Genomic DNA, 17,087 nt, shown 5'->3' with positions numbered 1-17,087 from the left:
TTCTCCAACCAGAAACTGTGGATTGATGGTAGCATTCGCGCAAAACTTAAAGCGCGAACCACGGCTTTTAATCAGGGCAAGGCGACCGGAAACATGACCGAATACAAACAGTGAAGCTATTCCCAACGCAAGGCAATCAAACAAGCTAAGCATCAGTATAGAGGCAAAGTAGATTCGCAATTCAACGGCTCAGGCATGAGAGGTATGTGGCAGGGTCTACAGCCAATCACGGACAACAAAAAGAAAACCAGCCCCGTCACGGATCATGACGTCTTGCTCCCAGACAAACTAAACAAATTCTTTTAAGACAATACAGTGCCACTGACACGGCCCGCTACCAAAACCTGCTGGCTCTCCTTCACTGCAGCCAACATGAGTAAAACATTTAAACGTGTTAACCCTCGCAAGGCTGCCGGCCTAGACGGGATACCTAGCCAGGGCCTCAGAGCATGCGCAGACTAGCTGGCTGGTGTGTTTACGGACATATTCTATCAATCCTTATCCCAGTCTTCTGTTCCCACATGCTTCAAGTGGGCCACCATTGTTCCTGTTCCCAAGAATGCTAAGATAGCTGAGCTAAATGACTATCGTCCCATAGCACTCACTTCCGTCATCATGAAGTGCTTTGGGAGACTAGTAAAGGACCATATCACCTCCACCCTACCTGACACCCTAGACCCACTCCAATTTGCTTACCGCTCCAATAGGTCCACAGACGACGCAATCGCAATCACACTGCACACTGCCCTACCCCATCTGGACAAGAGGAATACCTATGTAAGAATGCTGTTCTTCAACTACAGCTCAGCATTTAACAACAAAGTACCCTACAAACTCGTCATTAAGCCTGGGTCTCGACCCCGCCCTGTGCAACTGGGTCCTGGACGTCCTGACAGGCCGCCTCCAGGTGGTGAGGGTAGGAAACAACATCTCCACCCTGCTGACGAGACGGCCTACAGGGAGGAGGTGAGGGCCCTCGGAGTGTGGTGTCAGGAAAATAACCCCACATTCAATGTCACCAAAACAAAGGAGATCGTGGACTTCAGGAAACAGCAGAGGGAGCACCCCCCTATCCACATCGACAGGACAATAGTGGAGAAGGTGGAAAGTTTGAAGTTACTCAGCGTACACATCACAGACAAACTTAAATGGTCCACCCACAGAGACAGTGTGGTGAAGAAGTTGCAGCAGCGCCTCTTTAACCTCAGGAGGCTGAAGAAGGAGGAGGTCATCAGAAACACTCACAAACTTTTACAGATGCACAATCGAGAGCATCCTGTCGGGCTGTATCACCGCCTGATACGGCAACTGCCCCGCCCACAACCGTAAGGCTCTCCAGGGGGTAGTGAGGTCTGCACAATGCATCACCGGCGGCAAACTACCTGCCCTCCAGGACACCTACACCACCCGATGTCACAGGAAGGCCAAAAGGATCATCAAGGACAACAACCACCCGAGCCACTGCCTGTTCACCCCGCTATCATCCAGAAGGTGAGGTCAGTACAGGTGCATCAAAGCTGGGACCACTAACATTGAGTGGCTGCTGCCAACATACTGACTCATCTCTAGCCACTTTAATAATAAAAAATTGGATGTAATAAATGTATCAGTAGCCACTTTAAACAATGCCACTTTATATGATGTTTACATACCCTACCTTACTCATGGTATATGTATATACTGTACTCTATACCATCTACTGGATCTTGCCAATGCCGTTTGGCCATCGCTCATCCAAATATTTTTATGTACATATTCTTATTCATTCCCTTACACTTGTAAGGTAGTTGTTGTGAAATTGTTAGATTACTTGTTAGATATTACTGCATGGTCGGAACTAGAAACACAAGCATTTCGCTACACTCCCATAAACATCTGCTAACCATGTGTATGTGACAAATAAAATTTGATTTGATTTTTTATTTGAAGAAGGCGCAGGTAGATCAGGCACCGGTGCAGCTAAGCTATTATTTCTGATGTCAATCTGCTCCGAACCTCTCGCAGTTACTCCCGTCTGCTTAGCAGCATGCTGCTGCTTTCGGTTTCCTTGGCAGGCAAGTTCCATTTAGCACAGGCCATTCAGATAGGGACAGATGACAAGGTGTCGTTGAGAAAGACAAACATTTCTCTCCATAAATTTGCACAGAATTGAGATTTGTGTTTTAAGCATAGCCACATTGGAACTTCGGATTGTTAATTCTGTCCTGGACAAGTGCATAATAAACACAGCTTGTACAGCTTCTGGAAACGTTTGTTAGCTATTCCAGGCTAAGCGGGCTCCATTGCAACCTAGCTATGGCAGGCCGGGATGTCCTTGTCCCATTGCACTCTAGTGACTCCTGTGGTGGGCCGGGAGCATGCATGCTGACACGGTCGCCAGTTGAACAGTGTTTCTTCTGACACATTGGTGAGGCTGGCTTCCGGGAGAAGTGAGTAGTGTGTCAAGAAGCAGTGCGGTTTGGCAGGGTCGTGTTCTGGAGGACGCATGGCTCTCGATCTTTGCCTCTCCCTAGTCAGTACGTGAGTTGCTGCGATGGGACAAGACTGTAACTACCAATTGGATATCATGAAATATCCAATTGTATATATGAAATATATACAATTATTTCCCTTCACTGGAACTAGGGGGCCTAGCCAGAAACAGACTATTATTCCTCATCCACCAAACTTTACAGTTGGCACTATGCATTGGGGCAGGTAGCGTTCTCCTGGCATCCGCCAAACTCAGATTCATCCACCGGACAGCCAGATGGTGAAGTGTGCTTTACACCACTCCGGCCGACGCTTGGCATTGCGCATAGTGATCTTAGGCTTGAGTGCAGCTTCTCGGCCATGGAAACCCATTTCATGAAGCTCAATACGAACAGTTATTGTGCTGACATTTCTTCCAGAGGCAGTTTGGAACTCGGTAGTGATAGTTGGAACCGAGGACAGAAGGTTTTTATGCGCTATGTGCTTCAGCACTCGATGGTCCCCATTCTGTGTGCTTGTGTGGCCTACCACTTCACTGCTGAGCCATTGTTGCTCCTAGGTATTTCCACTTCACAATAACAACATTTACAGTTGACCGTGGCAGCTCTAGCAGGGCAGACATTTGAAGAACTGATTGGTTGGAAAGGTGGCATCCTATGATATTGCCACATTGAAAGTCACTGAGTAAGGCCATTCTACTGCCAATGGAGATTGCATGACTGTGTGGTCGATATTATACACGTCAGCAACGGTGTGGCTGAAATAGCCAAATCCACTCATTTGAAGGGGTGTTCACATACTTATATGTATTGTGCATGCCATGTTCATATGATGTCACAGTGAGAGTGACTAACAAAATCAATGGGGGCCCCCTAGAGGTCAGGGTCCCTGGGCACATGCCTTGTGTGTCTGGTCAGTAATTCAGCCATGATTACTAGAAGGTTTAGATTGCTGGCTAGACTAATTTACCTAGCAATCTATAAAGTGCTGACATGGGCTAATTGAGTGACTGTCAGTGACTGACATACAGTAAAAAGAGGAAAACTGCTGATGCACTACCAAATTTCCAAATTGCACATTGTGTATTCTACTATACTAACTAACAGTAAGCTGAACATACATTTTGGGTTGGGGGGCCCCCTAGCGGGGCAGCTGCTTATGTCAGTTATCCCTAGAAACGGCACTGTATGTGTGTGCGTCCGGTGTGTGTGTGTGTGTGTGTGTTTGTGTGTGTGTGTGTGTGTGGCTAAGGTATGTTTTTGTGTGCGTGTGTGTTTGTGTGTGTGTGTGTGCGCACATGTTTGGTTGAGGTGTGTTTCTGCCTGCCTGCGTGTGTGCGCGAGTGTGTGTGTCTGATGTATTCCCCCAGCTCAGATATCTAACATGGCAGGAATTTAGATTGTGAACTTTTGCCTCCCACATTTGTCCACGGGCAGCCCCTTCCGCGGGACACAATACGGACAGGAACATACACACACACATAGGCAGAAACATACACACATGCAAAATATATATACAAAGAGCCCAGGTTTAGACCGATACATGCACAGAGTTTCAGAAGAGTAGTCTTCACGGCAAGGTGTGAGTGAGTGAGTGAGTGAGTGAGTGAGCGAGCGAGAGAGTGAGTGAGTGAGAGAAAGAAGTGCTGGCTTGCTACTGGGCAATTCCAGAGTAACAGAGTGATACTGAGACTCAGATTTTACCCTTTAAAATGTATGTCAAACAAAAATGCATGATTGCAAAGTTAAACAAATCATAGAACTCTATGCACAAGGACTACCTTTAATAATTTCCACGGAAAATGTTACAAAAACACATTTACTTGAAGAACAGTGCATAAGCAAAGTTCGGTAACAATGAATGTTTGTGCTGTTTGTGCCATAATTTTGTTACCAAACTTTGCATCTGTACCTCGTGCATGGATTTGTATGGTTTGTTTAACTTTGCAATCACCTATTTTTCCATCCAGGCAGTTTACAGGTGAAATACAGTGTGAACACGCACACACTCATTTTTGTCTGTATAGTAACACATGTGGATTACATACATTGATAATTTTCTGCAGTCCCAGTTGCACAGTAGATAGGCTACCACTACACTACCCACTGGGTACACACTTGTTGAATCAATGTTGTTTCCACGTCTTGGAACCAACGAGGAATAGACGTTGAATTGACGTCTGTGCCCAGTGGGTACACATTACAAGCCTGACTCAAGAAAAGGTTAATTTGTCTCTCAGAGACATATACTGTATATCATTTCATCTCTGTAGATCATTGGTTCAAACACTTTTTTTTCTTCGAGTCCCCCTATCATTTGAATCAAATGATTGCAGCCAGCTCTGTCATATGAATGTCTGATTGGTTTATTGTTGCTCTTCAACGCAACCATGTTGAACATCTCTGTGAAGAGTTTATTTCTCCTTTGACATCAGCAGCAGACCTGTGGTTTCACCTCTTTACAGGGATGGGAAAATAAAAGCGACAGGGCTTTCCTTCCCCTGCTTCCAGGAATTATGAGAGGGAGATGCCATAGTCATTTGGAGAGGTAGAGAGGAATAGGCCAGCCATACTTGTTTGGAAAAGGGATCACCACACATCTGTGCGCTACTATGAAGTGTAAGAATCAAAGTACCTGTGCCAAACTATTTGGGGGAGAAAACACCCAAAACAACTGACCTTAGATTAGTCAGTGTCTGTGTCTTTCTCCCAGGGCTCTGTTCGGTCAGTCGGTCTTATAGCAAAGTTTGAGGGGGCGAGGTCCTCAGTATCAGGGCTGTCTGTCTGGCGGGGTCCCAAAACCACAGTCTCCCCCACAATCTGTCTCCCATCTCAATATAGAGCATACACTCATGGAGCAATGAGACAAGCAGTGGTCCCCTTGGCTCACACATGACCACACAGCTGTAGAGACCAGAGACAGAAAGTGGGAGAGACGGAAAGGAAATCAAGATTATTAATAAAGATAGTCAGACATATTTACAACGCTAAAAGCAGTCACTTATCTGTTCCCATCTATCTGCTTCTTTTACAGTCATTTCAAATGCAACTTAATGCATCTTCATTGGGAGTTTGTGTTTGAGATGAAAGTTGTTTATTTTACCATAAATGCTTCCCTTTTAGTTTCACAAATGTAATCTATTCTTAATAAAAAAATATAAGTTCGATGAAAAACACTTTAGTTAGGTTTTAATTGTTCATGATAAAAAAAGTACCATTCATTTCAAATACACATTTCCATTGCCATACTAACAATAAAATAGACGATTGCCAAGGGAAAGTTCAAATATTTAATCAAGGCTCAGTTTTCTAGAGTTTTGGCTAAATATTTGTCCTATTCTGTTCAGTGCAGTGGCAGTGGACTTTCTCAGGAGGTAACTGAGAGGTTAACACCACGCACGCATCTCTGTTTTGAAGGAACTGGAGCGGAGGCAGGCTGCGCACACTCTCTGTCTGCAGGATTGGAACGTGGTTACCCCAGTCAACTTTCTCTCAAGTCGTCGGGGCAAAGAGGAAGAAATACGAGGAATAGGATAAACGACTGGAGTGGTTACCCTCCTTCTCCTCCTCACACGGTAAATTGAATGAAGGGGCTCTTTCCGAATCGAAAAGCATAAGACAAGCTCATGTAGCCTGGGCATTGATTTAATATACCCGTCCCGTCCTTGACTTCGTTGTTGTTTTTGACGGATACACATGTGTCGGGAATGCTACCATGGCCACGCCGAACAGCCTTCAGCAGCAGCAGGATTACTTCAGAAGCGTCAGCAACGAATCCACAACGTATATGATGGTCCCGGCCACGGCAAACACGCGTCGCGATGCCGCGCCATCCAAGATGTGGATCGCAATGGTGGTGATTGTGGTGATCGTTCTACAGATTGCCTCGACCACCGGACTGTTCGTGTACCTGAATATGTCAGTATCACAGGTAAGGAATTGGTTTTTGTTCAGTGGATTGGATAAGGGAGAGAGGAGGGTGTTGGGTTGGCCGCAGCAGCAGTGCAGTTTTGGAGTTTAACGAACACTTTGTGAATAAAGTTTCATGACGAGACGTGCTTGATGATATTCCAACACTGCTGTGGACGAACTTCATGCACGATTTGACAAAGTTTTAGGAAATCGTGTGACCGAAAATGTTAACTGGCATGTCGCCTGTCTGACAATAGCGGCCAACCATGTTGTTTGTGTTAGATTGTGCACCAATAATCTAACAGTTGTGGAACCCTGGTGTAGCCTTACACACTATTTGGGGTTTTATTTAGACCTCACGTTTTCTGAGCAAAAAAAAAAAATAGTACCAGTCAAAAGTTTGGCCACACGTACTCATTCTTTTTTTTAAATTTGTATTTTTATACAATTTTCTACATGTAGAATAATCGTGAAGACATTCAAACTATGAAATAACACATATGGAATAATGTAGCAACCAAAAAAGTGTTAAACAAAATATATTTTAGATAGCCACCCTTTGCCTGGATGACTGCTTTGCACACTTGGCATTTTCTCAGCCAGCTTCATGAGGTGGAATGCATTTCAATTAACAGATGTGCCTTGTTAAAAGTTAATTTGTGGAATTTCTTTCCTTCTTAATGCGTTGGAGTCAATCAGTTGTGCTGTGACGTGGTAGGGTTGGTATAATGAAGATAGCCCCTTTTGGTCAAAGACTGAGTCCATATTTCTTCTAGTGCAGTCACAAAAACCATCATGCGCTATGATGAAACTGAATCTCATGAGGACCGCCACAGGAAAGGAAGAGCCAGAGTTACCTCTGTTGCAGAGGATAAGTTCATTAGAGTTACCAGCCTCAGAAATCGGCAATTAACTGCAGCCCAAATAAATGCTTCACAGTTCAAGTTACAGACACATCTCAACATCAACTGTTCAGAGGAGACTGCATGAATCAGGCCTTCATGGTCAAATTGCTGCAAAGAAACCACTACTAAAGGACACCAATAAGAAAAAGAGACTTGCTTGGGCCAAAAAACATGAGAAATGGACATTACTGGTGGAAATCTGACCTTTCGTCTGAGTCCACATTTTCACATTTTTGTGTCTTTGTGAGAAGCAGAGTTGGTGAACGGATGATCACCGCATATGTGGTTCTCACCGTGAAGAAGCATGAAGGAGGAGGTGAGATGGTGTCAAGTTGCTTTGCTGGTGACACTGTCTGTGATTTATTTAGAATTCAAGGCACACTTAACCAGCATGGCTATCACAGCATTCTGCAGCCATCCCATCTGGTTTGTGCTTAGTGTTTATATAATTGGTTTTTCAACATGACAATGGCCCAACACACCTCCAGGCTCTGTAAAGGCTATTTAACCAAGAAGGAGAGTGATGGAGTGGTGCATCAGATGACCTGGCCTCCACAATCACCCGACCTCAACCCAATTGAGATGGTTTGGGATGAGTCGGACTGCAGAGTGGAGGAAAGGCAGCCAACAAGACTGTTGGAAAAGCATTCCAGTTGAAGCTGGTTGAGAGAATGCCAAGAGTGTGCAAAGCTGTCACTGAGGCAAAGGGTGTCTACTTTAAAGAATTGAACACTTTTTTTGATTATTACGTGATTCCGTATGTGTTATTCTACAATGTAGAAAATAGTAAAAATAAAGAAACCCTTGAATGAGTAGGTGTTCAAACTTGACTGGTTCTCTGGAACCCTGTATTGTGTAATTTATGAATTAAGGCTACTACTAATAAATAGTTTTTTTTTTTAGCTAAGAATATAATAGAATAAACAGTTAAATAATGGAGAAAAAGACCAGTATATTTGAGATTTTATTTTCATTATATGCAAACATAGTTTGGAAGTATGCTCTTGTGGCCTGGGCGGCATCCCTTTGTTTGAATGATGACCCATGTCAATCTTGGTAACAACTCTGACTGACTTCTTTATGGAACAGTACATTTTGGGTGGTTGCCTGGCTGGTTCCTGAGAATACGAAGAAAGGAGCAGAAACATGAATTAGTATGCCAAAATGAAGAAAAAATGCTACGTAAACATATTATTATGTTGTAGAAGAACAATTTGCATGCAGCTGTTGTCAGCAGCAGCCAAAAGAGATCCTCTGCCTCTGATAGTTGAGTTACTGCCAGACTGAACAAAACATAGATAGTGTGTTAAGTCAATTCATGATTAACTAGGCTATTGAATCACCAAGACTTATTATAGCATATATAATACTTTATTAATAAATCATTTAGATACATACCTTCTCTCAGTCAGCCCACTGGCCGTTCACGTACGTTCAGAGGTCAGCAACAGTCTTCTTTGACTTCAAGAAAATAGTCCCCTCACTGAAATACTCAAATACAATGAACAATTAGATAATTTCCAATGTCAGGCTGGGTCTGTAGCTCTATTTTTCATATTCCATAATTGAAAAAGTATATTTATTTGTAAGAGTAAGCTAGCTAACTTGTAAAGTGGTTTATTAAAGTAGCCTAGCTTTTTCGGCTAGCTAGCTAGCTTACAAATGGTGCACACATTCTAATACAACATTATCTAACCCATAGTTCATCATATGACTTTGGCTTCATATATTTGAAATAAATAATCAACTTTGTTTACCTTAATAAATTGAAAAATAGTATATTTACAAGTTCAACCACCTTCCTCTTGCGTCTTCATGCTTTAATGGCAGTTGGTTTTTGACCTGAAGGGCAGTTAAAATTTGAAATGATCACAAAGGTTCTATATAGAACCCCTTAATTTCTATTTATTTTAAAGCAAGAGGAAATCATGTGTTTATAAGAATGTTTTTATTAAACACATTATTTCCTCTTGCTTCTAGCATTTAGTTTGCAACAGCGCAGGTTTGTATGAACCTTTCTTAATGAACCTTGCTGTTTGCCACTCTGACCTCGGTAACAATTTTGTAAAATACAAATTCGATCTCCCCGTGCCATAGAGTTAAGGTTTCGGATGTCCGCTAGCCATTTCATGATATCAACAAGGTCTAACAAGGGTTAGCTTTTGTTAGCTGTTTGCAAAAATCCACATCACACTCTGGGGTAGGGGTAAAACCCTCAAGGTTCTTTGCCCTCATGGGGTATATAAATATATAACCTTTTTTAGTAAAGTGATCTTTAATATCATCCAAAGAGCCAAAGGGTTCTATATAGAGCCCCAAAATAACAATATTTTCTAAGAGTATAGGCTACATAGCCCAATAACAGCGTAAGGTTGCCTATTCATAGTCAATCTGAAGATGCTCTATCTACTAACCCTAACCTTAACCCTTTTTTAACCCTAAACTTAAACCTTTACCCTAAAGCCCTATTCTAAACCTAACACTATCCCAGGGGTTCCCAAACTTTTTGGGCCTACGACCCCATTTTGATACAAGAACTTTCTCGCGAGCCCAACCACGATAAAGAAAATTATGTAATTAACAGCGAATAAAACAAGTTATGGCAGTCAATTGCAGAACATTCTAACTGTACGCCTGATTGTATTCTCAATTCACCATCATATACTTATGTGTGGTTATGACATTCAATTGCAAATTAGTCTGACATAAGAGAAATTATCTCACCACCACTACTGAGATGGGTGTGCTTGATGCATGTCGCATGGTAAATTCTCAAAGTCAGGAGGCGTGGTCGACAGTGCGTACCTCGAACTCTTGCTCGGGAATTGTGAGACAGAACAATATGTCTTTGTGAATAGCATCCCCCGACATGTAGCAAACTAAAGTCCGTGTATCTTGGCCCTCACAGCTAACATCCATTTGGAGAGCATAAGGTGGGGAGTTTGAGTCGTTACTCAGTTTCCTTTTGATTGCTAGCTATATCATCAATTCTTAGTTTGACAGTGTTATCGGACAAAGGTATTGATGTGAGTTTCTATGCCTCTGCCTCCCCTCACATTGTTTTCACCATATCAATTGTGGCCGGTAATATCAAAGTCTTTGCAATATTGTGTGGTTTGTTGTGGAAATTCATACTGAGACTTTGTAATTTCTTCAAACAATCATCTTTATTTAATATCGATTTAATTATTGGAATAATGAGACTAGGCAACCCAACACTCTTGACTGTTGGGCCGAGCAGACCCCCACCTGGCTTAGTCTCCCAGATGCAAGAATGATTTTGAGACAGTTTAGGAGTAGAACAATCCCTCATTATCTCTGGTGAAACCCATTCTTGACCATACGCCCAGATTAGCTACAGAGAGCTTGAGTGGAGTCCATAAAAACACAGCATTAGTAGAACAGAAATGTCTTACTATTTGTTAAGTATTCATTTTTAACCATTAATCAAATAAATCAGGTAAGTATGCACACAGATTGCTTGCTAGCTAACAGTTCACTTGCTAGCTAACAGTACACTTTAACTTACAATAAAAATGACTGACAAAATTAGAAACTTATAATATCTGAAAATAGAGTTAGTCTTACCCGTCCATATACATGGATGAACACTTCACGGGAGTGTGTCTTTTCCATTTGGTTTGAAGTTAGCTAAAACTTGTTTGACCGTTGTGTCAAGTCATCCCGGGTCACACTGATCGTGTGCAGAAAGTAGACCATCACAATTTGTTCCCACTGATCTTCAGGGAAGCCATATTATTGAGAGCAGTAGCAACACTTTTGCAGTTCTCCATGGCTAACACTATATATTTAACATGATGTAGACAAGCGTGCTACATGGCAGACCAACCTGAACTCATTTCTTGGAATGTCCAGCCCATAAATTATCTCAGTCAATCACAGTTAGCGGGAAGGTTCCTGGCTTTTTCCTGTAAACTAGGCTCGTAATTTAACAATTTTATTCGTGTTTACAGATGGCATACACATTTGTTATTAAGGCACAGGAAGGCAGTTCCAGAAGGCAATTCTGCCAAAAACCAATTTATGTAAAAATAAAAAAACGTTCAAATGCCTCTCCTGTGTAGGCGTGCAACATTGGCCTAGCTTCTTGAAACGGGTCACATATGTTTTTTTATATACGGTTGAAGCCGGAAGTTTACATACACTTAGGTCGGCCTCATTAAAACTTGTTTTTCAACCACTCCACAAATGTAATTTTTGCAACAATTGTTTACAGACAGATTATTTCACTCAATCACTATTCCAGTGGGTCAGAAGTGTACATACACTAAGTTGACTGTGCCTTTAAACAGCTTGTAAAATTCTAGAAAATTATGTCATGGCTTTAGAAGCTTCTGACAGTAAAACAAGTCCTATATCGACGTAACCTGAAAGGCCGCTCAGCAAGGAAGAAGCCTCTGCTCCAAAACCGCCATTAAAAAAGCCAGACTGCGGTTTGCAACTGCATATTGGGACAAAGATCATACTTTTTGGAGAAATGTCCTCTGGTCTGATGAAACAAAAATAGAACTGTTTGGCTATAATGACTGTCGTTATGTTATGGAGGAAAAAGGGGGAGGCTTGCAAGCCGAAGAACACCATCCCAACCGTGAATCACGGGGGTGACAGCATCATGTTGTGGTGGTGCTTTGCTGCAGGAAGGACTGGTGCACTTCACAAAATAGATGACTTCATGAGTGAGGAAAATTAGGTGGATATATTGAAGCAACCAACATCTCATCAGTCCAAGTTAAAGCTTGGTCGCAAATGGGTCTTCCAAATGGACAATGACCCTAAGTATACTTCCAAAGTTGCGTCAAAATGCTCAAAGTCAAGGTATTGGAGTGGCCATCAGAAAGCCCTGACCTCAATCCTATGGAAAATTCGAAAAAGCGTGTGCGAGCAAGGAGGCGTACAAACCTGACTCATTTACACCAGCGCTGTCAGGGGGATAGGGCCAACATTCACCCAACTTGTTGTTGGGAGCTTGTGGAAGGTTACCTGAAACGTTTGACCCAAGTTAAACAATTTAAAGGCAATGCTACCAAATACTAATTGAGTGTATGTAAACTGATCCACTGGGAATGTGATGAAAGAAATAAAAGCTGAAATAAATAATTCTTTCTACTATTATTCTGACATTACACATTCCACATTCTTAATAAAGTGGTGATCCTAACTGACCTAAGACTGGGAATTTTTACTAAGATTAAATGTCAGGAATTGTGAAAAACTGAGTTTAAATGTATTTGGCTAAGGTGTATGTAAACTTCCGACTTCAACTGTATAAGCTTGTGAGCAAAGTACTTGCGCAGTTTAGTGGGAACCATCAGCCCATGGAGAGAAGGACAAGATTGAACTTCACTTAACTTAACTTTTCTAAACTTTCTAGAGTTTTCCCTGTTAGTTAACACTAGCAACCCCTTTCTGTGGCAATTGTGACTGAATTAATGCAACATTAGCTAGTGATGCACAGATATTACATTTTTAGCCAATACCGATATCTAATATTTTCCTTGCCAAAAAAAACTATACCAATGACCAATTTTTTACATTTTAGTGGCATTTTAAGCATTCTAGTACAGTAAATAGTTAACACACACACGGACACAGCGGTCTAAGGCACTGCATCTCAGTGCAAGAGGCGTCACTACAGTCACATCTGTCACATCTGGCCGTGATCGGGAGTGCCATAGTGCGGTGCACAATTGGCCCAGTGTCATCCAGGTTTGGCTGGGGTGGGCTGTCATTGTAAATAAGAATTTGTTCTTAACTGCCTTGCCTAGTTAAATAAAGGTTATACACACACACACACACTGACCAAAAAGTTTTGGTTGGCATTTACGTATATCCCCATCCCCATGTCCACCTGTGTATGTAACATTTCACATAATCACAGTTTCTTGTCTGCATCGAAGTAGCGGTCCTTGTATCTAGCATCGAGCATGGTGGCGACACAGTAAAGAGGCTCAGAGAGCTTGTTCACAGCCTCGAGTACTTTTGTTTTAACCCCACGGTCTGTGTTGGCAATTTTGTTGAGCAGGCGTTTCGATGCCATGACAGGGTATCCCGTCTGCTGAAGATGCAGTTGAGTCAGTTGTTCGAATGGAGCTAGGAGTGCTCATGTTTCCAAGTTTCAAACATGTTCTCAAATGCCATTGAAATGGCAGCAGCGGTATGAGAACCAGCACATTCTTGAGCTTTCCTCAGTATGAAATCCTCATCGACCCACTGTGCTGTCAGACTCATAATGCTCATGGGGCTGACATCGCTGGTCCAAATGTCAGTCGTGAAGCTAATAACAGTGACGCTCATGGATGTGAGTTTCAACAATACTGTATAACTCTGGTTGGGCAACATCTGAAAAATAGTGTGTACTGGGGCTCGACCAGTCGGCGAAAGCCAACATCATCCACGACAGAGCACTGATTGTCAAGGGCAATGAATTCCATTATCTTGGCATTAATGGATTTTGCCTTTTGAGTTGTCTCGTTGAAATGTTCTTACTCTTAAAAAGGACTGCTCGACTTGAACTTTGAACTTTTGGTAGTGTGCGCTTAGTATTTTTCTGCTTTTGTTCTGTATGGCGCTGTGTTTTTTGTTACGTAATCTACTTACGTTTATATAAGTATGCACGTCAGCTTTGACATCAGTTTTGCACATCGGCGTCGAACTAGACATCGGGCCGTGCTTTCATTTTTAGCTAATATCGTCCGATTCTGATATGCTCACCGATATGTTGCGCATCCCTATTAATAACATATACAGTGGGGCAAAAAAGTATTTAGTCAGCCACCAATTGTGCAAGTTCTCCCACTTAAAAAGATGAGAGGCCTGTAATTTATCATAGGTACACTTCAACTATGACAGACGAAATGAGGTCAGGGTGTGACAGCAATCTGCTTCATCTCCTAACATATTGCACAAGTTGACTGCAGGTATTAACTTAAAAGGTTATTCAAATTTTCAAATTTATTGAAAAAATTCAAAGAAACAGTTTTGAAATTGACGGTATTGAATAACCATCCTGTGGCTTTTTCCAAATACCCTCAGTTTATGACATAGTTATTTTCCCTCTTGTCCAGGTGGGAGAGGGCAGTGTGAAGTACAATTAAGATTTCACCATCTGTGGGTCTGTTGGGGCGTTATGCAAATTGAAGTAGGCCCAGGGTGTCTGAGATGATGGTGTTGTGTGTCATGACCAGTTTTTTTAAAGCACTTCATAATTACAGATGTGAGTGCTACAGGGTGATATAGGCATGCTACCTTGGAGTTCTTGGGAACAGGGACAATGGTGGTCACCTTGAAACATGTTGGGATTATAGACTGGGACAAGGAAAGATTGAAAATGTCTGTGAAGACACTTGCCAGTTGGTCCTTGCATGCTCTGTGAACGGGCTGGTCCTGATATTCCATCTAGCCCGGAGGCCTTGCAAGTGTTAACATGATTTAAAAGTTTTGCTCATATCCAATGGAGAGTGAGATCACACAGTCATCCGGAGTCAAAAGTTGTAGAACACCTACTCATTCAAGGGTTTTTCTTTATCTTTACTATTTTCTACATTGGAGAATAATAGTGAAGACATCAAAACTATGAAATAACACATATGGAATCATGTAGTAACCAAAAAAGTGTTAAACTTCCGCTCGCGGAACCCCTCGACAACATTCCGCTGAAAAGGTAGTGCACGAAATTCAAAAATATATTTTTTAAATATGTAACTTTCACACATTACAGCAAATGAAAGATAAACTTGTTGTTAATCTACCCATCGTGTCCGATTTTCAAAGAGGTTTTACAGCGAAAGCACAACATACAGTGGGGCAAAAAATAATTTAGTCAGCCACCAATTGTGCAAGTTCTCCTACTTAGAAAGATGAGGCCTGTACATTTTCATCATAGGTACACTTCAACTATGACAGACAAAATGAGGGGGAAAAATCCAGAAAATCACATTGTAGGATTTTTAATGAATTTATTTGCAAATTATGGTGGAAAATAAGTATTTGGTCACCTACAAACAAGCAAGATTTCTGGCTCTCACAGACCTGTAACTTCTTCTTTAAGAGGCTCCTCTGTCCTCCACTCGTTACCTGTATTAATGGCACCTGTTTGAACTTGTTATCAGTATAAAAGACACCTGTCCACAACCTCAAACAGTCACACTCCAAACTCCACTATGGCCAAGACCAAAGAGCTGTCAAAGGACACCGGAAACAAAATTGTAGACCTGCACCAGGCTGGGAAGACTGAATCTGCAATAGGTAAGCAGCTTGGTTTGAATAAATCAACTGTGGGAGCAATTATTAGGAAATGGAAGACATACAAGACCACTGATAATCTCCCTCGATCTGGGGCTCCACGCAAGATCTCACCCCGTGGGGTCAAAATGATTACAAGAACGGTGAGCAAAAATCCCAGAACCACACGGGGGGACCTAGTGAATGACCTGCAGAGAGCTGGGACCAAAGTAACAAAGCATACCATCAGTAACACATTACGCCACCAGGGACTCAAATCCTGCAGTGCCAGACTTGTCCCCCTGCTTAAGCCAGTACATGTCCAGGCCCGTCTGACGTTTGCTAGAGAGCATTTGGATGATCCAGAAGAAGATTGGGAGAATGTCATATGGTGAGATGAAACCAAAATATAACTTTTTGGTAAAAACTCAACTCGTCGTGTTTGGAGGACAAAGAATGCTGAGTTGCATCCAAAGAACACCATACCTACTGTGAAGCATGGGGGTGGAAACATCATGCTTTGGGGCTGTTTTTCTGCAAAGGGATCAGTTCGACTGATCCGTGTAAAGGAAAGAATGAATGGGGCCATGTATCATGAGATTTTGAGTGAAAACCTCCTTCCATCAGCAAGGGCATTGAAGATGAAACGTGGCTGGGTCTTTCAGCATGACAATGATCCCAAACACACCGCCCGGGCAACGAAGGAGCATTTCAAGGTCCCGGAGTAGCCTAGCCAGTCTCCAGATCTCAACCCCATAGAAAATCTTTGGAGGGAGTTGAAAGTCCGTGTTGCCCAGCAACAGCCCCAAAACATCACTGCTCTAGAGGAGATCTGCATGAAGGAATGGGCCAAAATACCAGCAACAGTGTGTGAAAACTTTGAAGACTTACAGAAAACCTTTGACCTCTGTCATTGCCAACAAGGGTATATAACAAAGTATTGAGATAAACTTTTGTTATTGACCAAATACTTATTTTCCACCATAATTTGCAAATAAATTAATAAAAAATCCTACAATGTGATTTTTTTAGATTTTTTTTCTAATTTTGTCGGTCATAGTTGAAGTGTACCTATGATGAAAATTACAGGCCTCTCATCTTTTTAAGTGGGAGAACTTGCACAATTGGTGGCTGACTAAATACTTTTTTTTGCCCCACTGCATGATTAAGTTAGGTCAGAGCCAAGTAAAAAAAAACACAGCCATTTTCCAGCCAGAGATAGGAGTCACAAAAAGCATAAATATATAAACCTTTGATGAGCTTCATCAGATGACATTCATAGGACATCATGTTACACAATACATGTATGTTTTGTTCGATAATGTGCATATTGATATCCAAAAATCTCAGTTTACATTGGCGCATTACTTGCAGTAATGTTTTGATTCCAAAACATCTGGTGAATTTGCAGAAATACTCATAATAAACATTGATAAAAGATACAACTGTTATTCACATAATTAAAGATAGCGATTGCATTAAGGAGAAGTCTGTGTCAGATTTAAAAAAAACTTTACGTAAAAAGCATAATCTGAGTACGGTGCTCAGAACCCAATCC

At 41.9% G+C, this 17,087-nt stretch overlaps 1 protein-coding gene across 1 annotated transcript in view; it reads left to right on the top strand.

The window, feature by feature from the left end:
• The first annotated feature begins 5,841 nt into the window (after positions 1-5,841).
• Positions 5,842-17,087, top strand: part of LOC110500333 (tumor necrosis factor ligand superfamily member 10) — an 87,430-nt gene continuing 76,184 nt past the window's right edge. The window contains exon 1 of the mRNA XM_021577646.3: positions 5,842-6,402. Coding sequence (XP_021433321.2) covers positions 6,187-6,402 — 216 coding nt within the window. The 5' untranslated portion in view covers positions 5,842-6,186. The remainder of the gene's footprint in view (positions 6,403-17,087) is intronic.

The sequence above is a fragment of the Oncorhynchus mykiss genome, chromosome 21 (genome assembly GCF_057628025.1).
Source record: "Oncorhynchus mykiss isolate SJ-2025 chromosome 21, ASM5762802v1, whole genome shotgun sequence".
NCBI classification, from domain to species: Eukaryota; Metazoa; Chordata; class Actinopteri; order Salmoniformes; family Salmonidae; genus Oncorhynchus; species Oncorhynchus mykiss.
This window is presented reverse-complemented; position numbering and strand designations above follow the sequence as displayed.